Consider the following 19,969-nt stretch of genomic DNA (forward strand, 5'->3'; position numbering starts at 1 on the left):
AAATATCATAACATACTTTTGGGCTACACACGGCTATACACGGGGGGCCTTTCTCTTTAGCTCCATCCCACTCTCTCTCTCTCACCCGAGGCCTCCATCAGATTTGTGGGGAACAAGCGTTGCGGTCGCGTCTTCAGTCTGCCGCAACCGTTCATCTTCAGTGGTTGACGCTGTTTCCGTTCCGCTGCAACAGGTAGTTGTGGTAGTGGCTCTCAATCCGAGCCCAATTGGTAATAGGTGCATTACCCTATCCGCTCGAAGCCCCACAAAGGGATTAAAGAGAAAGAGAGGATCGGCGGCAGGGGGTTACTTTTTGTTCTTCTTACTGGCAAAATATATATGTAAATACAAGCGAAAAGGCCAGAGAAAATGCGTTTTGGGTGATGTGTGCGGCTCAACATTACAAAAGTCAAGAGAGTGAGAGAAAAACAACAAACGTTTACAGTGCCTGAAAAGTTAATAAGAAAAAGAAAACAAAAAAAAAAAAGAATCATATATTGTGTGTGCAAAAACAACGCAGTAAATTGTCGTGCGCGGGCCAAATAATTATTCAAGTGCCGAAATAATTAGAAATCAAAGAAGAGAGAGTGATACAATTTAGCTTTTCTCAAATAAACAAAAACAAAGCAAGCAGAGATCAACGGTCGCTATCTTATATCTATTACTCGAATAAGAGTGTGTGTATGGGTGTTTGGAGATTCAGAACGAGAGTCTGAATCTGAATCTGTCCTCTCCACAATCAACAAATGAGTGCATCAATTGGAAATGTATATTCAATCTGAAATTGATTTACGTGACTTTCCATTGACGAACTATGAAGTAGAATAGTTTACCACCGATTGATATGGGTAATCGCTGAAATTGCAGCATTATCGCAAAAACTTAAAAAAAAAACACTTGTTGTGATTGTAGTTTATTTTAAATTTGGCTGCCACTAATTGTTACTATTTTAGACCCTGTGCTGGAGTAAACACCAAGTGGTTATGTGATAAATAAAGCCATGTAATAAACTGGCGGGTTCTGTTCTACCCTTATCATGCCATATAAATAAAAACAAAGGCGAACTCACATAGATAGTGACTTTTAGTAAAAAACGCACACACACTCTCACTTGGCAACTACCAATGGCTGGGAATATAGCTTTATTCCGACCCCGATTGCCTTTTTCTGCCGAAATTACTGTGATAAGTTCAACCAGCTGTGTCATATTTTTGGTATTTCGGATGATAAGCCCGCGACGGCACGGATAATCCAATTAATATTCAAGTTTTAAAAGAAAGCTATTTGGAAATGATAAAGATTAGTCGTACATTCAAATATTTAAAGATAAATTCACTTGTAAAGTTTTAAAAACGGTTTAGGTTCTTTCAAATACGATTTTTTGGAGCCTTAAAGACTAATCATAAATATATTGATTTAAAATAACATATATAACTAATTTCCATTTTTAAATCATTAATATTCAATTATTCTCTAACAAAATTATTTTGTCGACACTGGCAAGATTTAAAAATAATTATAGAAAAACATGTATGAGCGAAAAGCACCTTATGTCTAAAAAACTAGCACATTTATTTACAAAAGTCCATATAACTTTTACGAAACAGGTACAGAATGATTCTGTGGCGGTAAAATCCAACAAACACTTTCATCATAACCAACCCACCCAACAAAAAACAAATCAGCAAAACGACCATGGAGTTTGCACGCCGAGTGTCCGCTCGCTTTGAAACCAAAAGACTGCCCGAGGACGTGGACGATGGCCTGGAGACACTGGAGGAGTACAAACAGCGCTGGCGCTCCGTACGCATCATCTACTTTACCATGTTCCTGATGGCGCTGGGCTTCAGCATTATTCTCACAGGCATTTGGCCCTTCCTCAACAAGGTGGGTTTGCTATAAGATACTCCATCCACCGCCTTTTAATGTCCATTACTTTTTAGCTAGATCCCGAAGCGGGCAAGGAGTTCATGGGCCTTATTGTGGCCGCTAATCCGCTGGGGCAAATGATCTTCAGTCCCATCTTTGGCTGGTGGGGCAACAAGCTGGGCAAAATCCGGCTGCCCTTGCTTATTTCGCTGGCTCTATTCACCCTGGCCAGTGGGATATACTCCTCGCTGGAACTGCGTCCGGATTACGTGAAATACTGGATGCTCTCCTCTCGTTTCCTCATCGGGGTTAGCTCGGCGAATATTGCCCTGTGCCGATCCTATTTGTCGGCTGCCACGCGAATCAGCGAACGCACCCATGCTGTTTCGATGGTGTCGCTGGCTCAGGTCCTGGGCTTCATCATCGGACCGACTCTGCAGGCGGCGGTCACTCCGCTTGGCGATCAGGGACACGTCTGGCTGTGGGGCATGATGCACTTCAACATGTACACGGCATCCGGATGGATCAACGTGCTGATGAGCATAGGAAACTTCATGATGTTTCTGCCCGGAGTGTTTGAGGTATAGCGAAAAGTAACTTTGTTGAGGTACATTTTGTATTAAGTACGAACACGCGTTTAGGAGCACAAAATCGCAGCTCGCGAAGTGATGGTAATGCAGGGCGGCACCTCGGAGACAGAAACTTGGAAAGGCATCAAACCGAATTATTATTCCGCCTGGACGTTGATAATCGCATTCTTCGTTCTGGTATTCAACTTTGTCTTGCTGGAAACGTAAGTTTTCTCGATTTTAAGAGTTTTCCGAACAGAAATGACTTTGTTCTTCGCTCTTAAGATTGGGCACATCCTTGACGATGGACATGTTTGCTTGGTCCGACGATGAGGCGCTGTGGTACATGGGCTTAATGATGACCACAGCAGCTATAGTCTCCCTGGTCACTTTTGTTTTGATTGAGCCCATGTGCAAGCTCTTTGCGGAACGCTACGTGCTCATCTGGGGCGGTTTCTCGCTGATGTTCCTCGGCCGAGTGCTCTTCGTGCCCTGGGGACCGGATCCGCCCAAACTGGCGCAGCCCTTCAATGCCAGCTTGAACCTTAGCGAAAGCGATCCCATGTATTTGGGTTGCCCGATAGCGGAGCAAAAGTGGTGCGCCGAGCTGCCGGCCCTAACATTGACGCAGTTCATCATTGGCTTTGCTTTCACCTCCGTGGGATATCCCATTGGGGTGACCCTTATCCAGACCATCTTCTCAAAAGTTCTGGGTCCCCGACCGCAGGGCGTCTGGATGGGCTGGATGACCGGTTCAGGTTGTCTATCGCGTGTCCTTGGCCCTATTTTTGTGGGATTTATTTACTCACGGCTGGGCACATACTGGACCTTTGGTGTAACTTCGATTATGATGCTCGTTTCAATGTTTTGGCTTCACTGCAGCAAGTAAGTCAAAATGGGATTTGTAATGGGGGTTGCCTGAAATAAATCACACTTTCTTATCATTCCCAGTCGATTGCTAATCCCACCGACATTCGAGAAGGCACCTGCGGAACTGCAGGAACTAAACCAGTCCAATGGTGGTACACTGGACGACCACTCACCCGAAGAGTCAGTTTCGGATAAAATCGACAGGCATCACTCCGCTTCGACCAAGAACGGCAGTTATCACTCCTTAGCTCACGCGTAGTGGATTAAGTTCCTCTACCTCTAATACACTTCGTTGCTATACTGCCCCTTAAGCTAGCTTTAAAATACATGTTTATTTTTGCATATTTTTCGACTGCTTATGCTTTTATTGGATATCGCAAAGTCTACTGATGAAACGATTCTCTGTGGTTGTGTGGGAAAGCACGTCGTTGTCTAGTCTTTTAGGCATAGTTTGCATATAAGGAGGATGCGCTTCGACAGGTGTTTCCATCTTCTTGTTTAAGTATACGAATTATGGTTAGTTTGGGCTTAGTAAAATACGTGTGGATTACCAAGACGGCAGCCACAATTGTGAAAATGTCGTCGGCATCAGCATGTGCTGTTGGTGTGGTTGATGGTGGTAGTAGGCCGCTGGCGACCAGCAGACCAGCCAGCAGTCCCCAGCCCTCGTCCTCTGGTTGCTGGCTGTGTGGTGTAGGGTGTGGGCCATGGGCAGGGATATGGGCAGGGGCATGGGCAGTGCAACCGCCACTCAGCTGCTGCCGTTATAGTAAAACTCATCTCAGTAGGGCGCATATCGGCGACCCGGAGGTGAGGGACCACGCATGCCGCGCGAAGAAATCATGCGCTCGTCGAATGCATCGCGGCTGAAGTCCTCGTAGCCATGAGGCGTGGGTGAGCTATGGAGGGTAATATCAAGACATTAGAAACTGATACAAAGAGTTTAGAACTTAATAGCTACTCTAGCATCTTATCTTGTTTGTATAAAGTGATTTCTTAAAACAAACCATAAGAGAGCAGGTATTAATTTATGTAAAGAGGTCTAAATTATTTCTCATCTTTATTTCCCCATGTTCTTTGTTCTTGTTCTCAAGTTTCATAAAGTAATCAAAGACAAAAAAGAAACCTGCCAAAGGATTATTTTTTAATAAGAATAGATATACTTAATGGCTTGACTTTTACCAGACTTAATCGCAAACAGTACGTTTTTTTAACCCTCTACTTGCTTAAGTATTATGGGTAAGGTATATAAATGGTCAGACCAATCTGAACATGCCAAACAAATCATAATTCTTTAACTCAAAACCTTCTTGTAAAGGAAAGTCCCTTGCGTCTTGCATTGCCTAATCAAGACTAGAGTCCTAGAAATCGATGCAGCACCTACCCGTAGCGACTCATTCCGTTGCTGCTGCGCGGCGGAGGCGGTGAGCGACGACTAAACATGGTGTCGTATCCACGCGAGACGCTGCAGGAGCGCAGGCTGCCGCTCAGCGGGGGCGGCAGGGGCATGGGCTCGCGGCGCGAGATGGGCGGCGGCGGGAAGTCGCGCATCCGCGAGGTCTGGTAGCGACGCTCGTACAGATCGCGTGAGTCCTCGAAGCGGCGGTCATAGTAGTCATAGTCCTGCGGGAGGGAAAACAAGCGTTACATGAGTTACATGGCTGCACTCAGAGCCAGATGGATTGAGATGGCAAATGGATGATTTGATCAAGGGCAAATGGTTGCTGAATTTACCCTAAAGCCATCCATGATGCGGTCACGCAGGAATGGCGGCGGCGGTGGTGGCGGCGGATACGGGTCACGACCGTACATGCGATCTCTGTAGCCGCCGGCGCTGAGCGGTGAGGGCGGCTCGCGTCCGCCTCCGGCACTGCCGTAAAGTCGCGGACACTCTTTCGACCAATGCCCGGATCTTCCGCACCGATAGCACTGCTCCGGATCGCCCATGCCCGGCTTGGGGCGTACACGACTGGTCGACACTTGAACCTTGAGCGGCTGGCCGTCGACGACGCGACCGTTCAGCTCCTTGATGGCGTCCTGCACATCACCGACACAGTCCAGATGGACGAAACCATAGTTTCGCACAATGTCGCATTCGACGACGGTGCCGTATTTCTGAAACAATTCCCGCACCTCCGGCGCCCGCGTCTTGTCCGTCAGATTTCCCACGAAGATTTTCGTGGTCGGGGTGTTGGGCGCCCGCCGGCTCTTGGCCGCCTCCACCTTGATGGCGAACTCGTTCAACGTGTAACCGTTCAGATTCTGTATGGCATCGCGACCCTGCTGCTCCGTCTCCATGTGGACGAAGCCATAGTTCTTCACCACGTCGCACTCGACGACGGTACCGTACTTCTCGAAGAGCGCCCGCAACTCGGTGGCCTGCGTCTTCTCGTCGAGATTCCCGATGAACAACTTGAACGTGCCGGCTCCGGGCATGGCGGCAGCGGGTTCCGCAGCGTGGTCGTCCACGGTTATTTCGTTTCTAGCACTCTGGGTGGGGGAGTCCCGGAAAATGGCTATCTACGCGGCGGCGGCAACGTCGGCGGCGGCTGCGTCGGTAAAATATATGGATATCGCGGTTGAGCGGCGACGGCGGCGGACAAACGCGTTACCTCATGGGAAGAGAAGACAGGCAGGTTGTTTTCAACTATTTACGAGCAGGGGGATACATTTATGCAGCAGTACAAGGAGCGCGATTACCAGTAATCTCTACACATTCCGGCTTTTTTTCTCTTTTCTTTTGCGTTGGCCCTAACGCATACACAAAAAAAAGATGGCGGCGGTTGGAGTTCACATTTTCTCACGGTTCTCGTTGCTTTCATTGGCGTGGCTTTCAAATGCGGTACGGATAATGCGGGGGGACTTACCTGCTCTAGGGCTGCAAATTAAAATTTAAATTCACAGCTTTTACAGTTTTTACTTTCCAGACAAGGCCGTGCGGTTTGATTTTTCCAGATCGATTTGATTGCCGCAGTATGACCGTGTGGCCGTTTAACCAATGCGTGTGACCAGAGTTCGCTTGTCCCCAAATACCAACCGGCCAAGACAATAGTCATACTAACTCTGTTAAAACGATCAAAATGTTTATCAAAATCAACATTTAAAAGTGTAAAAAAATTAGATTGGACAACAGCTACATTAGCAGTCAAATTTATTAAAATTAAAATATTTTATTTATTTTTCATATGTTTACTTAAACCAATATGCACCATCCACATGTTGAAAAAAAAAATTGAAGATAATTTATTTTTTTATAAACTTCCTTCCTGAAAAGAAAAAACTTAGTTGATCTTCTAATTTTTAATAAAGTAATATTTTTTTAAAAAGCTAAATCGTTTTGAGATATAATTATCTAAATCTTTAACGGAGTATGACCGTTCCACGAGCTCAGACCAGCTGGTCATTTCGCCAAGTGTTGGTAAACGCCAGCTAAAACGACGATCGGTTTGTCCACTTCCAGCACTGTGCAGCCAAAAAAAGCGGGAGAGTCTCAATTTAGACAAAGTTAATGCGAAATAAAGGATTTGCGAGCGATCATGGAGACGCCGACGGGTAGTGGGTGCTCCACGCGTCCCGCCCGCACGGCCACCCCGCGTCTCTCGGAGCGCAAACGGCAACTGTTCGGCAGTCCGGTCTCCAGACTGCGCAAAATCAAAGACGACGACGAGGATGAAGACGTAGACAGTCTGGGAGTCTTGCCCTTGAAGCCCCATGTGGCGGCCAACAAGCAGGGCCGCAGCCTCTTCGCCGCGGACACGAGGAAATTGAGGAGCAGCACCAGCAGCAGTCCGGAGACCAACAAGGAGAACAAGAAAACCCGAGGCGGAGTTGTCGTGGCTGCCACGGCGGAGCAACTGCCTCATTTGTTTACTACCACCATGCGGCTGAACAGCAATAGCAGCAGTAACAGTCGGAACAGCAGTCCTCGGACACCCAAGATACAAAGAAAACGGGCTGATTCATCGATGTCATCGCCCTCCTCTTGTATGGATTCTCCATCCCCACGGCGGGAGCGGGCCAATCCGAGTCCCATGCCGGAGATCAGGAGCAGCTGCAGGCGCAGTCCACGTTACTCCAATGCGCAGAAGAATCAGGAAGTGTTTTCCCCAGAAACTTCTTGCAAATCCTCAGGGAGAAGACAAAGCAAGGTCACCGCCATGAGAATGGACACGCAGAGCCCAAAATCTTCTGTTAAGTTACCAAGGAGTAGGCACAGCCAGAGTATAAAGACCACTGCCCAAGTACATACCATTAAACCCAAGAAAAAGAGCCTGGCGAGCAGCAGTAAATTAAAAGCAGTTTCTCTTGCTAAAAATTCCGATTCGGAGGACGAAAACAACCCAATTAGTAAAGCCTCAATAAACATCGGAACCATAAGTCGAAATTCGACACCAAGAAGTGGGCACAATAAAACCACATCAAAGGAAACAACTAGTGACAATCAAAACGCTGCCCAGAAAATACCTATTGTTAAAACCAGAACAGAGAGCTTGGACAGCAACAGTATGATTCCAATTTCACCTACTAAAACGCCTTCTTTGGATGACGATGAAAAGCCAATTATTGAAACCTCAACAGTGAACCCTGAAAACAACACCAGAAGAACAGAATTTCCAGGTGAAGTGCCTACTTTGGATAAAGAAGAAATGACACAGAGCCTAGAAAGCAAGATAAGAAACTGTCCAGTTAAAGGGTCCGACTCGGATGAAGAAGAACCCACTCAGAAGCCCACGAAGCGAGTACATCCAGACACTTTTACCATCAAGACTGCATCCTCGGCAGAATCCGACTCTGGCTCGCCGCAGAGTAAGATGCGCAAGATGACGCTAAAGAGCAGCATTCCCACCATGGCCTTCTATTCCCACAGTGGAGCATCTGCTACAAAGTCGAAGAGCACGCCCACCACATTTAAGAATTTGCTACGCCGAAAGACAAAAAGCTCGCCGACTTCCCGCCAACAACTGGGCATCAACAAAGGAGTCAGCCACAAAATACGCAAGAGCCACGGATTGCCCAGAAGACTACCAGCCACCGATTTGAACAACATCCTCAACTGCCTGAGCAACGAACGGCTTAAGAACCTGATCACCACCAAGCGGGAGGAGCGCGCCAAGGTGGAAGAGGTGCATCAGATCCTGCGCAGTGCCAGGGACCCAATCAAAATGGCCAAACCATTAAGTGTGATTGAAGCCGACGATGCCAACAATAACAACAAAATGCCAGAGACCATGTGGCAAGAAACCTCCGCCGACTTCTCCGACCTCAGTGAGGATGAGGACAAGGTTGTGTTCGACGATCCCGTCATAGAATTGGAGCCCATTATACCGCTGATTCGGCACGAGCCGGTCCAAAATTCGACGCCCGCTGAGCCGGCGGATCTCAGCAAGCGCAAGTTCTTCAAGTCGGGCCGGCGCAGCAGCACCTGCATGGAGGTGAGGATCACGGACAACATCCGAGCCAGCGTCAGCCAAGGTAGGATCGCCCTGGTCCAAACGCCACGCCGAAAGCCACGCACAGTGCGCGTCAAGTCGGCAACGATATTCTCAGCAGAGCAGGCCACCGTGGATGCAATCCTGAAGAACCTGAACGACTCAATGATAGATGAGATTGTTGAATCAAAACCGATGGCGGTGAACACGCCCATGGATGCGGAGGACACACCCATGGACACGGAGCCCCTTTCGGATATAATTGAGTATGCGCCGGAAACGATAGATACCGAAATTGATCCCTTTGCTGTGTTCCGTCAGCGTTTGCCCTATCAAACCGATGATCCCGATGTCGTCGAGCAGCAGCAAATCCTGCTGGAGTTTCTCATTAGCAACAACATTTGCACCGAAGAGAATTTTGAGATTTTCATAGCGAATCCGGACAACCACAAGGAGGAGGCCAATCGGATTGTGGACGACCTGTACATGGTGGTCAATAGCGAAGAGGCTGCGCAGATGGCGCAAATGGAAGCCCTGCCAGAGCAAGTAGCAGACAGTCTGCCACAACAGGATCCTCCAGCAGCAGAGGATGTCCAGACCAGGCTATTCCCCATATTCACGCAGCGCTTACAGCCCGTTGTCCAGAAATCAACGCGTCGTCGTCCGGATACATCCTCGAGATTGCTTTCGGCGGCAGCGGGGGGCTCCAATCAGTACCAGATCGATGCGGGACAAAAGGCCTTTGGAGCCCGACAGTGCCAGCAGTGCGGACTGGTTTACACCGTTCACGAGCCGGAGGAGGAGCAGCTGCATCGCGAGTACCACAACTCCATTCATGTGCTGCGATTCAAGGGCTGGATCGACGAGGACATAGTGGCCGTTTATCCGGAGTGGGCCAGCGATGGTCGCATCATACGGATTAACGAGCGCGCTCCACCCGCCAGACTCGAGAGACTCCGGGATCTTATCGGGGTGGTGGACAAGGAACTGGGCTACTCCTCGTACATTGTGCCAAAGATCTTTGTGGCCTTCTTGGCGGTGCGCAAGCAGCAGATTGTGGGTTTCTGCCTGGTGCAGCCCCTGTCACAGGCCCATCGGTTTATCCAAGTCGACGGCGTGGATTACTTCAGCGAGGAGAGCTATCCGGCCAGGTGAGGATCTCCTAGCTAATACAGTTTTTGCAGCAACTAAACCTTTGCCATTTCAGCTGTGGTATATCCCGGATTTGGGTCTCGCCCCTGCAGCGGCGCTCGGGGATTGCCAGCAAACTGTTGCGTGTCGTCCAGTGCCACACTGTGCTCGGCCAGGAGATCGCCAAGGAGTGCATAGCCTTCAGCACGCCCACCGACAATGGACGGGCTCTGGCGCGCCAGTTCACCGGGTTGGATAACTTCCTGACCTACGACCAGTGATCGGGGAAAACGGCTATTGAATAGCTGCATTAGTTTTGAGTTAGGATTGCTTCGGAACCTGTAATAGTTGATAAGCAAATGCGGTTACGTTACGAGTGGCAAAAAGGGCGCAGCATTTCATATTTTTACATTTTTGGCTCGAACAAGCCTGTTTTTTATGCAATAAATTTGATTTCTCACCTTTGGATCGCGTTAATTTTGAAAATATATAGATAATTATTGTTTCATACATGGTTTGTTTTCTTAATGGGGGGCCAGGGTTGATTGGTTCGGATGTAGACAATTTATAAATTTTATTTTTATTTCTTTTCTATTTGAATTAAATAAAAAAATCATCATTTTATCATTGCTTGTTCAAATAAAATGGCGGATATGTTTATTAAATAACCCCAAAAGTATGCCATAAATATTTTCATGCACTTGCCTGTCCGATCGATAAATAGTAATCGATCGCGTGCAACCCTGCGGCAAAGCCAATAAGTGCCACCACTAACTCACTGAGCCAGGCTTTGGGCGTTGTTTTCCTAGCTGCTAAGTGGCTAAGATTGTTGTATTTTACGACTTTGTAAAGTTAACACACCTGAATGGGACTTGTGCCAATCTCAGTGACCACCAATAGTGCGCAGATGGTAAGTGGAGTCCACGTTTAACTGGGGAACTCCGGATTCCGGGACCTCGGCTGAGTTTGCATTGGTGACGCCACGCCCAATGTGACAAATTGGAATTGGAATTGGTGGCAATTGGTTTCTCGGGGTGCATGCAGCAAGTAACGCGGTGGTTGAACTGCTTTCTCATTGTTCCCTCTTTTCCGTTCACAGACAATTGAGCCCTGTGCAGCAGGCTATTGACCGCTTTTCAAGTACCACACCCCTAAAAGACTATGTCCACAATCGAAGAGGAACGCAAGGCGTACGAAAAGAATCCCTACTTCACCGGCCACATCTACGGCAACTTCTCGCCGTTTTATGTGACCATTGCCATCTGCACCGTTGTCCTGGGCACGATCATCATATTGAACATTATCCTGGGCTGCTGCTCCAAGCACCGCAAGTACTGGCAGGACAGGCACACGGGCAACCGCTGGTTGGTCTCCATTTGGTCGGCCACTCCCCATAATCAACCGCCTTTGGACTTCACCGAACTAAAGGACGCCTCCTACTTTAATCGTCTACATGTAAGTTAAGAAGGTCCTCAGAAAATTTAAAATCGAAACTCTAAAAACTCTTAGAGATACAGGCAATCGAACTGGGTTTCATTTGAACCCATAATTTTTTTTGAGCACATGTATAATATTACCTTTAAATTGTCTTTAACTTTAAAAACTCTCAAGTGTTTAGGTGTGTTTTTAAAAGTATATCACTCAAATTTCAACTCAATCAATGTCTTTTGATTTTACACTGTGATGAACTCATTATTTTTGTTGTATTTTTTAGCCCACCACCCATCAGCAGGTGTTCCCCGACGACGTGGTCATTGGCGTTGACGACTTGGAGCCCGTGCACTCGGCGCACCATCATCACCAGCAGCAGCACCAGCGTCCACCACGCCCAGAGGGTCGCACCCTGCACCAGCAACGCCAGCGCGAGGAATACGTGGAGCTGCAGAAGCGCGAGAGCGACATCTAAGTAGGCATGGCCCTATACTTCCTTTATCCCGCCGTGGCCGCCGTGGCCCTGTTCATCGTGGGCGTAATCATTGTCATGCTGCGCTACGGACCCCGTTTGTGCGGTTTGCGCCACCATGCCCTTCCGGACGACGACGACCTGCGGGGGAAGACGTACGAGCATGAGATAAGCTATGCCTAATCTCATTTAGGGATGTCCCAGAAATCGAATCCATCCAAAAGTGCTTCAGATACATCTTCAAATTTCAGTAAATAATTTAAAAGCAACCGAAAATAATGTCCAACTACAAGTTGTTGTAGTTTTGCCAATTATCCGTCCCAAAAATAGTCTGAGATTTCTGGGACTGCCCTGATTATACTTTACATACTTCTTATACATTCCGGCAATGTTTTGAATTGCTTCTTCTATATCTCCCCAAAACTAACTCTAGCCTCTGTAAGACCCCCACTAACCTTTCTGCACCCAACGACCATAATTATTTTGCATGCAGTACAAATAGCTTCATTTAGCCACTAGTATTGCTCGAGCCGTTTCCATTCCATTTACTACAATCAGACAATGTGCCTTCAATGTAGAGTCTCGTAAGAAAAACATACCGTCCAAGTGTCTTTTTAGTGCCGTAAGATCGAACTGGATTTAAATTAAATGCTATTTACCCTTATTGGGTATCCTGCAGATGCAGCATTTAATGTTGTCCAATATTATATTTGTATAAAACATATCAGTGTCTTGTATTTTCAACAGTTAATGCAAACTCTATACATTTGTATTTGTCCGTTTAGTTTTCGAATATTGTCTTCTGAAATTACATGAAATAAAGCTACAATTTACGGCCCATAAACTATGTACAATATATATTGTTTACTTGAAAGGAAAATGAAAGTATTTATATGGTTCATTTTTATATATAACAGTGTGGAATATGTTTTTAGTTTCTAAATTTCACAAATAATAATTTTAAATCGGAATTCGCCAAATAACAATTGCCTTACTGACTAACCATTCTAAAGTAATACTAACTATTAATACAATGCATTCGATATAGGGTATAAAGTATAAGTACAAAAAAATTTTATAACTTGTTGTGCAGAGAAATGTAAAAGTAGGTTACTTCTTTTTAGAGGGTTTCTTTGGGTGCTTTCGCACATGACGCTCCGCTTGCTTGCCAGGAGCGGCCAGTTCATAGCGAAAGATAATGCAACGTCGGTCAAAGAAGGTTTTTAAATCCTTGGGATCGTAACGATGACCCATGTGCTTTAAGTATAAATATACCTCCTGCAGATCAATGGGCTCATACATGAGGACGCTCTCATGCAGTTGGGGATTTGCACAGAGAAGATTGTGCCAGGCGATGTGAAGCGGCACCAGCGGCTGTGGAGTCTTCTTGGAAATGTTCGTTTGCGTGACAAAGATCTCAAAGTCGTCACAAAGGCTCGGCGGCAGAGATTGGGAAAAACGCAGCAAATCCTCTCCCCAGGCATCTTTAAATTTGAAATTCTTTCTCGGTTCAGTTGGCGTGAGGGAGACCTCAGAGGTTGATTTGACTAGTTGGGAGCGTGGTTTCTCCATCACCACTGGAGTGGATTTAGATCGGGCCATGGGTTCAGTTCTAGGTGGCAAATCCTGAGCCGCAGCAGTTTGCATAATGGGATGCGTTTGATTGTAGATAAACTCTAGTATTTTCACTGCCTGCTTGCGTTTCAGGGGCTTAATTCCGTTGTTGTAAAGTTGTTGTAGAATCTCAGACTCGGAAAGAGTCGTAAAGTCTGGTTTTGGAGTGTGACAAACACGTACGGTGTACACGTTACCATCTACTTCAACTTGATCTGGCACAACAGAAGATTCCATTTTTCGAATACTAGACACTGGCATTGCAGGTGTTTTAATTTCCCCCTTCAGTAAAGTTTCCAGACCACTTGGCATGACATCTGATTCTGTCGCAATAGTGGCATCTTTGGCGTTTTGGAAAACTATCTGATCAAACTCATCAAAGTCGTTATCAAAACTATGTTCCGTCTGGCTTACTTTCGCCAGCAGGTCATTGAATTTTTGGCTACTCCTGCGAGCTAAAGGCTTCACTGGTGCATCCAAAAACGAAGCTTCTGCCCAGTTGATATCGATATTCGATGGCGAGTCTTTTGTGACGGGGCTCTGCAGTTGTGAAAGAGTGAATGGCTGTGATGGAGCCGCATCTAATATCCCAAACTCAGCACGCTCCTTGCTAAGTGCGCTCTTGTTGGGGGAATGTGAACCATCGGAAGGAAAGGCCTTTAGGAATGCATCCAGATCGTCTTCAGTTTGGAACTGTGGGATAGCTCGCTTTTTAGATACAGGAGAAGCAAAACAACTGTCTGAGCTATCATCCTCAACATCTTCAGCCTTAGCCGTCTTATTGGCCTTCCAGATGGAGTAATTAATTTCCTCATCGGAAAGCAGAATCACATCGTTTTCATCATCGCTGTTTTGGGTTAAGTCAAAGCTTGCGTCTGAATGCTTATAAGGAGAACGTGCAGGCGATACCCTCTTCTCAGCTGATAAGTTCATTTTCCAGTTAAGCGGACTTTTAAAGCTGTGATCTGTTGATAAGCTAACGCTTCTTCCAATTGAATTTCTCGAAAAGTTCAATTCACTAAAGCTCGAACTCTGTTTTGTGTTGTTTGAAGTAGTGATAATATCTAGATTAAAAGATGACTGCTGGGAACTTTGAGTGTCGTCTTCAATTTTAAGGGAAATTTCTTCTTTATCCTCATCTTCTTCTGTTGTCCATAATGGGAATTTTTCCACTTTGGCGTACTTTAGGTACAATTCCTTAGAAATGGGACAGCTTTCTTCCTGACTAGCTGAATCTAAGAGCATATCGCCAATTAAATTGTCAACTTTAGAGTCGGTTTCACATGGTGCAATTAGACTTAGGATTTTCGAGTTTGGCACATCAAAGTCTGCCATTTTAAACTCTTGAGTTAGATTAATAAAGCCATCTACTGGTTTATCTGAAAAATAAAATGTAAATAAGAATTTTTTCATAAAAATTTTCGGAAGTACCTACCCTTAAAAAAAATCTTCTCTTGTGTAGCGTTGGATACAGTCTTTACTAGAAATAAAATAATATGTTTTTAGCATTTAAATGACTATAAATCTATATTCTCACCTTCATCACTCGAACTGGAGTATACTTCATAGGTTGATATTTGAGTGGGTTCCTCATTGCTAGATATCATTTCCACTTCCTTCACCGGAGACGAACGTTCACTTGTACTTAAATTCTTGTAGACCTTCAAGGAAAAGTCCTTAACGTCCGTGGGTTCGTTAGAGATAGAAGTGGTGGCCATAACCGGCTCATCATCCGAATCAGCAAACAGGTCAGGGGAGGTGCAACGAGGTTTTTGGGTGGGAATGCTTAAGCTGGCAAGTGAGGCTGCGGGTTGGATGTTTTCCTTTTGATCTTTGGTCATTTTTGGCCGCTTATCTGGCGGTTCCTTCGAAGGACTGCTGCTTGCCGAGGATGTTTCTGTCTCCAAATTAGCACCCACTTTGGAGTCATCTTCGATCATGTGTTCGGCCACCAGCTTTTCTAGTTCATCTAGTTCCTCATTCACTTGCTGATCTAACTGCTGTTGATCTCCGAAATGCTTTTCCAACTCCTCGTAGACCAGTTCAAGTTGTTCTCTCAGTTGGCGCGTTTTCGATGTCTCCCGCTCTGGAGATAAATCCCTTCCCTGTATTGCACCCCAATTCTTTAGGAGATGGTCGGCAGGCGCTTGGCTAACTTCAATCAAGTCGGTCACATAGTATAAACTAAGATCTTCTATGGCACCTTCGTTTGGTTCCCGAATTATTTGAGATCCACTTTTAACTCGAAGTTTCTGAAGGTTTGAACTGATCAATTTATAAACTGGCATCACGCTGTTTTCGCCCTTTGGCTCCTTTGTGCGGACTTGTTGGGCCAGCAATGCGGACACCTTCTCCTCTAGCTTCTTCTGTTGCACCTCGGGATTGCGTAAGGTAAGGGCAGTGAACTTGTTGGCCCATTTCCCGCGCCTTCCGCCCTTCCCAGCCACCACAGGCAGTACCGCCAGGGATTTGTAATCTGTAAGTGGATGATGAAAATTATTAGTTGAGTTTCTATTGCAAGGGATTACAATGCAAGTATTATTATTTGACAAGTAATTCATTCAACTTATGTTACTTTAATCCTTTGGGACATTTAATTTTTGTTTTAATTTATCTAATCATTTTTTTTGGGATATAAGATATGATTTACGGACTATGATGATGTCTAAACTTCATATTTGTGACCCACCTTCCTTGGCCGCAGTGCGAAAGCCGTATTTCTTCAGCTTCAGCCGTATTTTCTCCGTGGACGCCCCTTCGTCATCCATGAGGTCAATAACAGCATCATCTTCGTCGTTCAGGCGCAGTAATCCCTGCTTCTCAGCCTCCGACTTGGACAGCGCCAGCGCCATTTCGATGTCGTCCGGGCTAAAGTTGTCCGCCATGCAGTGTTGGGCGGTCACCTCGGCGAAGATTTGTTCGTTCCGCAGGAAGTTGCTGATACTGGGCTGCTGTTTGCTCTTCCCACGACCTCGACGGGAGCCACCCGTGGTTGGGGCACTGCTTCCCTTGAGTTTGGGCGCCTTTTTTGGCTTGGGACCTGGTTTTTCAAACACATTGCTGGTTCGTATTGGTTTGATTTTGGGCGCTGGAGGATCAGGTTCTGCAGGAAGTAATGCTGGAGCTGGGGGATCCTCTCCAGCTTCCTCGGGTGTGGCAAAAAAGTTCGAAAGTGATAATGTATCAGTGGATGTTTTGGTGCTTCGCGTCGTTCTTCGAATGGAAAGGAAACCCAAGTGTTTGATTAGATAGCTACAATCATTTTATTGTTCAACAGGGAAGCTTGAATTAAAATTACCGAGGCTGCAGGTTTTTGAAGTTAGCCCGCCGCGTCTTGCGATCCATTATTTAATCCTTTGCTCCTCGCTTTCCTCGATCGCCTCTTTAATGAATTTCGAAGTCCTCGGGGCTGCGAAATCAAAGAGTGCCTTTCTGTCGCGTTCCTGTTCCGTTTGGGCCACCGCCTGGCACAGCTTCTCGTTGGCAATACGTTGTATTGGGGTCAGACTGCAAGGGATTTGCCATTAATACCCTATTTATCTGATAATTGCATTAAATAATCACCTCCAAATTGCAAACACGGCCGTTCCGGCGGCCAACAGGGCATAGGCGAATCGATTGCGGTACGTGTAGGATGGTGTGCCGTGGGTGCGTCTGGGCTTACGCTTGGTGGCATCAATGGGATCCATCGCTGCAAAGGCCGCTGAATTATATAATTAAATACATTTTACCCGGTAAAAATCAGGAAAACATGCTTCAACTCGGCGTTGTTGGGCTAGGGTTGTCAGGCCTTGTCAAAGAAAATCAAAACATGTTGAAATGCTGCACATTGAGGGTAGTTCACCTAAGCACCGAAGTATCCAAATAAATAAAAGTAATTATAATAAGTTAATTTTTATTACCTTATAAATAATTATGTTAAGGACATTCCATGGTTCTTTACAAAAATTCAAATTAAATGGTAGTTTTAAATTATTATATTTTTTCACGTGTTTTATTTTAATCTTTTTAATTTTATATATAAGATTTTAAGCACTCAACAACTTAGCAATTCAAAATTGAGAAGAATATCCCAATTATTTTTAAACTATCGTGGACCAGCTGTTTGCTTGCACCTGCAGCCGAGTCGACAGCCCTGTACGCAAGCGAGTTGGCAGTCCTGCCAATGTATATGCGTAATTAACGCTAATTAGGCAGAGAAAATAATTTAGTTTCGTTTGAGCTGCAATAAAGTGCGGGTGCACACGACACTGGGTATTTGCATAATAGCAAAGCGATCTTCAGCTGTAAGTGGAGTGTGAAAACTGATAGCCGATGAACCCAGACAAACAACTACAACAAGTGTAACCCACACAGGCCACAACAACAACTATCATTAGACAAAGGGTACTAGTGCGAGTACAGTAAACAAAAACAAAAAAGCAGCGAGATAAGCGAAGACAAAGCAGAAGAGTTCAACTCGTTCGTTCGCATAAATTGATACAATCATTTGCAGAAACGGCAAAAAAGCAAAAAAACAAGTGCAGCAGGAAAAAAGAAGGCCGATTAATCATATCGTTTTGAATACGATACGCCCATTCTGCGGAACATAGTTCCAGTCACTGGTCAGTACGGATTGAGCCAGCAGAGATGGCGCGCGAGGACGAGGAACGCATCGTGGACAATGAGGAGGTGTCGCACCCGACGGAGGAGGACGCGGTGGCCACCGCTCCGGGCGGTCGGCGGGACAATGAGTTAAGCCTGCCCTCCGGCGGCTGCTGCAATCCCGCGAGCAGGGGTCACCGTTTCATGGCGCTGGTTTTCATGTGCCTGCTGGGATTCGGATCCTACTTCTGTTACGACAACCCCGGCGCCCTGCAGAACGTCTTCAAGCGGGACCTACACCTGAGCTCCACCCAGTTCACGCTGATCTACTCCATTTACTCGTGGCCCAATGTAGTCCTGTGCTTTGTGGGCGGATTTCTGATTGACCGGCTGTTCGGCATCCGACTGGGCACCATTATCTACATGCTGGTCCTGCTAGTGGGTCAGCTAATCTTCGCCTGCGGCGGCATTTTGGATGCCTTCTGGATGATGATCCTAGGACGCTTTATCTTCGGCATTGGAGCCGAGTCACTGGCCGTGGCCCAGAACAGCTATGCGGTGCTCTGGTTCAAGGGCAAGGAACTGAACATGGTCTTCGGCCTGCAGCTGTCGGTGGCCCGTTTCGGCAGTACCGTCAACTTCTGGGTGATGCAGCCCATTTACGACTATGTCAGCAACTTCTACCAGGGACATCGTGCTCTGGGCGTCGTCCTGCTGCTGGCCACGCTCACCTGTGTGATGTCCATGATCTGCGCCCTCGTCCTCGGCTGGATGGACAAGCGGGCCGAGCGGGTTCTGCAGCGAACCACCAACCCGGCTGGACAGGTTCCCAAGCTCACTGACGTCTTCACGTTTAAGCCGCCCTTTTGGATGGTGTCCATCATTTGCGTGGCCTACTACGTGGCCATCTTTCCGTTCATTGGCCTGGGACAGAACTTCTTCGTCGATCGCTTCCATTATACGCCTGCGGAGGCCAACACCGTGGACTCGCTGGTCTACCTAATTGCAGCCGTATCGTCCCCTGTCTTCGGATTCCTCATCGACAAGGTGGGCAAGAACGTGACCTGGGTGTTTACTGCGACGCTGACTACTATTGCAGCTCATGCTCTGCTCACATTCACCCAGCTGACACCCTACGTGGGCATGACCGTCATGGGATTGTCGTACTCCATGCTGGCCGCCAGTTTGTGGCCCCTGGTGGCTCTCATCATTCCGGAATATCAGCTGGGCACGGCCTACGGCTTCTGCCAGTCAATCCAGAACCTCGGTCTGGCTGTCATTACCATCCTGGCTGGAATCATTGTGGATCACAGCGGCGGCGAGCACATGTGGCTGCAGCTATTCTTCATGGGCTGGCTGACTATTGCCCTGATCGCCACCGGAGTCATCTGGGCGTACAACAACAAGCACCGCGGTAATCTCAACATGACGCCAGCGCAGCGGGCGCAGTTCGTCAGCGCCGAACTTTATCAGAACTTTGAATAGAAGGGGGATACAAAGGCGAAAGGCACCCGCAGATCGCATTATTATCGTTTATTTAGAGTAGACATAAAGTTTCCTCTGCGGGCAATGCGCCAAGATCTTGTTCCACGATGTGATGATGATGTGTGATGTGCGTCTCGGGCCGCAAATTGGTATTTACTAACTGCAATTGTTTGTCAACTGAGGACGGGGAACACACAATACGCCCTGATCAGCCGTGAATCAGTATTGATGTGTCAAATGCGCTATCTGCGATTCGATCCCGATCAGGCCGGTTTATATGCTATTTTACGCTATATATTTTTAGAGACATTTATTATTACAGTTATCGCATGTTTTTGTGTCAACGTTTTACAAATTAAACTAAACATGTAATCCTAAAACCAAGAAAATGTTTAATAATAACCATAATTCGTTGAAGACTTGTGCGCACAGGGCGAAAATTCGGTATATAATATGTAAATATGTATTTTACTTGAACTTGTATCTCATTCATACAACTTGGCCGTTACTAGCAT

The 19,969-nt window shown here is 46.5% G+C and overlaps 8 protein-coding genes across 11 annotated transcripts; 5 read left to right on the plus strand and 3 right to left on the minus strand.

Moving 5' to 3' along the window:
* The first annotated feature begins 89 nt into the window (after positions 1 to 89).
* On the plus strand, positions 90 to 3,652 carry LOC128257830 (major facilitator superfamily domain-containing protein 8). 3 transcript variants are annotated; one of them, XM_052989041.1, is made up of 6 exons: positions 90 to 193; positions 1,608 to 1,887; positions 1,944 to 2,450; positions 2,511 to 2,662; positions 2,724 to 3,323; positions 3,390 to 3,652. In XM_052989041.1, exons 2-6 carry the CDS (start codon positions 1,696 to 1,698, stop codon positions 3,565 to 3,567), a joined length of 1,629 nt encoding a protein of 542 aa, XP_052845001.1. In that variant the 5' UTR covers positions 90 to 193; positions 1,608 to 1,695; the 3' UTR covers positions 3,568 to 3,652. The 3 variants fall into 3 exon arrangements, with proteins under 3 accessions (XP_052845001.1, XP_052845002.1, XP_052845003.1); XM_052989042.1 differs by having other exon boundaries at positions 148 to 237; XM_052989043.1 differs by having other exon boundaries at positions 150 to 230.
* On the minus strand, positions 3,616 to 6,332 carry LOC128257833 (RNA-binding protein lark). The gene is made up of 4 exons (XM_052989046.1): positions 6,176 to 6,332; positions 5,043 to 5,920; positions 4,693 to 4,931; positions 3,616 to 4,207 (listed from the first exon to the last, which is right to left on the minus strand). The coding sequence occupies exons 2-4, from the start codon at positions 5,742 to 5,744 to the stop codon at positions 4,090 to 4,092; spliced, it is 1,059 nt and encodes a 352-aa protein (XP_052845006.1). The 5' UTR covers positions 5,745 to 5,920; positions 6,176 to 6,332; the 3' UTR covers positions 3,616 to 4,089.
* Positions 6,333 to 6,716: 384 nt separating this feature from the next.
* On the plus strand, positions 6,717 to 10,345 carry LOC128257436 (N-acetyltransferase eco). Its single transcript, XM_052988447.1, has 2 exons — positions 6,717 to 9,888; positions 9,945 to 10,345. The coding sequence occupies exons 1-2, from the start codon at positions 6,845 to 6,847 to the stop codon at positions 10,147 to 10,149; spliced, it is 3,249 nt and encodes a 1,082-aa protein (XP_052844407.1). The 5' UTR covers positions 6,717 to 6,844; the 3' UTR covers positions 10,150 to 10,345.
* A 278-nt stretch (positions 10,346 to 10,623) lies between these two features.
* LOC128257849 (uncharacterized) lies at positions 10,624 to 12,004 on the plus strand. The gene is made up of 3 exons (XM_052989065.1): positions 10,624 to 10,778; positions 10,968 to 11,323; positions 11,583 to 12,004. The coding sequence occupies exons 2-3, from the start codon at positions 11,030 to 11,032 to the stop codon at positions 11,772 to 11,774; spliced, it is 486 nt and encodes a 161-aa protein (XP_052845025.1). The 5' UTR covers positions 10,624 to 10,778; positions 10,968 to 11,029; the 3' UTR covers positions 11,775 to 12,004.
* Positions 11,781 to 12,625, plus strand: LOC128257852 (uncharacterized). Its single transcript, XM_052989067.1, has one exon. The coding sequence runs from the start codon at positions 11,781 to 11,783 to the stop codon at positions 11,952 to 11,954; it is 174 nt and encodes a 57-aa protein (XP_052845027.1). The 3' UTR covers positions 11,955 to 12,625.
* Positions 12,410 to 16,823, minus strand: LOC128257842 (structure-specific endonuclease subunit SLX4). 2 transcript variants are annotated; one of them, XM_052989059.1, is made up of 5 exons: positions 16,684 to 16,823; positions 16,075 to 16,598; positions 14,923 to 15,861; positions 14,821 to 14,865; positions 12,410 to 14,764 (listed from the first exon to the last, which is right to left on the minus strand). In XM_052989059.1, exons 1-5 carry the CDS (start codon positions 16,728 to 16,730, stop codon positions 12,882 to 12,884), a joined length of 3,438 nt encoding a protein of 1,145 aa, XP_052845019.1. In that variant the 5' UTR covers positions 16,731 to 16,823; the 3' UTR covers positions 12,410 to 12,881. The 2 variants fall into 2 exon arrangements, with proteins under 2 accessions (XP_052845019.1, XP_052845020.1); XM_052989060.1 differs by having other exon boundaries at positions 14,634 to 14,764; positions 14,821 to 14,860.
* Positions 16,625 to 17,188, minus strand: LOC128257850 (uncharacterized). The gene is made up of 2 exons (XM_052989066.1): positions 16,950 to 17,188; positions 16,625 to 16,892 (listed from the first exon to the last, which is right to left on the minus strand). The coding sequence occupies exons 1-2, from the start codon at positions 17,072 to 17,074 to the stop codon at positions 16,730 to 16,732; spliced, it is 288 nt and encodes a 95-aa protein (XP_052845026.1). The 5' UTR covers positions 17,075 to 17,188; the 3' UTR covers positions 16,625 to 16,729.
* A 324-nt stretch (positions 17,189 to 17,512) lies between these two features.
* Positions 17,513 to 19,862, plus strand: LOC128257847 (major facilitator superfamily domain-containing protein 1). The gene is made up of 2 exons (XM_052989063.1): positions 17,513 to 17,671; positions 17,742 to 19,862. The coding sequence occupies exon 2, from the start codon at positions 18,015 to 18,017 to the stop codon at positions 19,452 to 19,454; it is 1,440 nt and encodes a 479-aa protein (XP_052845023.1). The 5' UTR covers positions 17,513 to 17,671; positions 17,742 to 18,014; the 3' UTR covers positions 19,455 to 19,862.
* The last annotated feature ends 107 nt before the right edge of the window (positions 19,863 to 19,969 follow it).

Source organism: Drosophila gunungcola (assembly GCF_025200985.1).
Source record: "Drosophila gunungcola strain Sukarami chromosome 3L unlocalized genomic scaffold, Dgunungcola_SK_2 000002F, whole genome shotgun sequence".
Classification (NCBI taxonomy): Eukaryota; Metazoa; Arthropoda; class Insecta; order Diptera; family Drosophilidae; genus Drosophila; species Drosophila gunungcola.

Coding starts and splice junctions, on each gene's coding strand:
- LOC128257850 (XM_052989066.1), bottom strand. CDS start 17,074: ATGGATCCCATTGATGCCACCAAGCGTAAGCCCAGACGCACCCACGGC. Junction 16,893..16,949: donor GCCGTGTTTGCAATTTGGAG/GTGATTATTTAA, acceptor AATCCCTTGCAG/TCTGACCCCAATACAACGTA.
- LOC128257847 (XM_052989063.1), top strand. CDS start 18,015: ATGGCGCGCGAGGACGAGGAACGCATCGTGGACAATGAGGAGGTGTCG.
- LOC128257830 (XM_052989041.1), top strand. CDS start 1,696: ATGGAGTTTGCACGCCGAGTGTCCGCTCGCTTTGAAACCAAAAGACTG. Junction 2,451..2,510: donor TTCTGCCCGGAGTGTTTGAG/GTATAGCGAAAA, acceptor ACACGCGTTTAG/GAGCACAAAATCGCAGCTCG. Junction 3,324..3,389: donor TTTTGGCTTCACTGCAGCAA/GTAAGTCAAAAT, acceptor TATCATTCCCAG/TCGATTGCTAATCCCACCGA.
- LOC128257436 (XM_052988447.1), top strand. CDS start 6,845: ATGGAGACGCCGACGGGTAGTGGGTGCTCCACGCGTCCCGCCCGCACG. Junction 9,889..9,944: donor GAGGAGAGCTATCCGGCCAG/GTGAGGATCTCC, acceptor TTGCCATTTCAG/CTGTGGTATATCCCGGATTT.
- LOC128257852 (XM_052989067.1), top strand. CDS start 11,781: ATGGCCCTATACTTCCTTTATCCCGCCGTGGCCGCCGTGGCCCTGTTC.
- LOC128257842 (XM_052989059.1), bottom strand. CDS start 16,730: ATGGATCGCAAGACGCGGCGGGCTAACTTCAAAAACCTGCAGCCTCG. Junction 15,862..16,074: donor TCGCACTGCGGCCAAGGAAG/GTGGGTCACAAA, acceptor ATCCACTTACAG/ATTACAAATCCCTGGCGGTA. Junction 14,866..14,922: donor CTCCAGTTCGAGTGATGAAG/GTGAGAATATAG, acceptor TTTTATTTCTAG/TAAAGACTGTATCCAACGCT.
- LOC128257849 (XM_052989065.1), top strand. CDS start 11,030: ATGTCCACAATCGAAGAGGAACGCAAGGCGTACGAAAAGAATCCCTAC. Junction 11,324..11,582: donor CCTACTTTAATCGTCTACAT/GTAAGTTAAGAA, acceptor TGTATTTTTTAG/CCCACCACCCATCAGCAGGT.
- LOC128257833 (XM_052989046.1), bottom strand. CDS start 5,744: ATGCCCGGAGCCGGCACGTTCAAGTTGTTCATCGGGAATCTCGACGAG. Junction 4,932..5,042: donor GCATCATGGATGGCTTTAGG/GTAAATTCAGCA, acceptor TCCCTCCCGCAG/GACTATGACTACTATGACCG. Junction 4,208..4,692: donor AACGGAATGAGTCGCTACGG/GTAGGTGCTGCA, acceptor TACCCTCCATAG/CTCACCCACGCCTCATGGCT.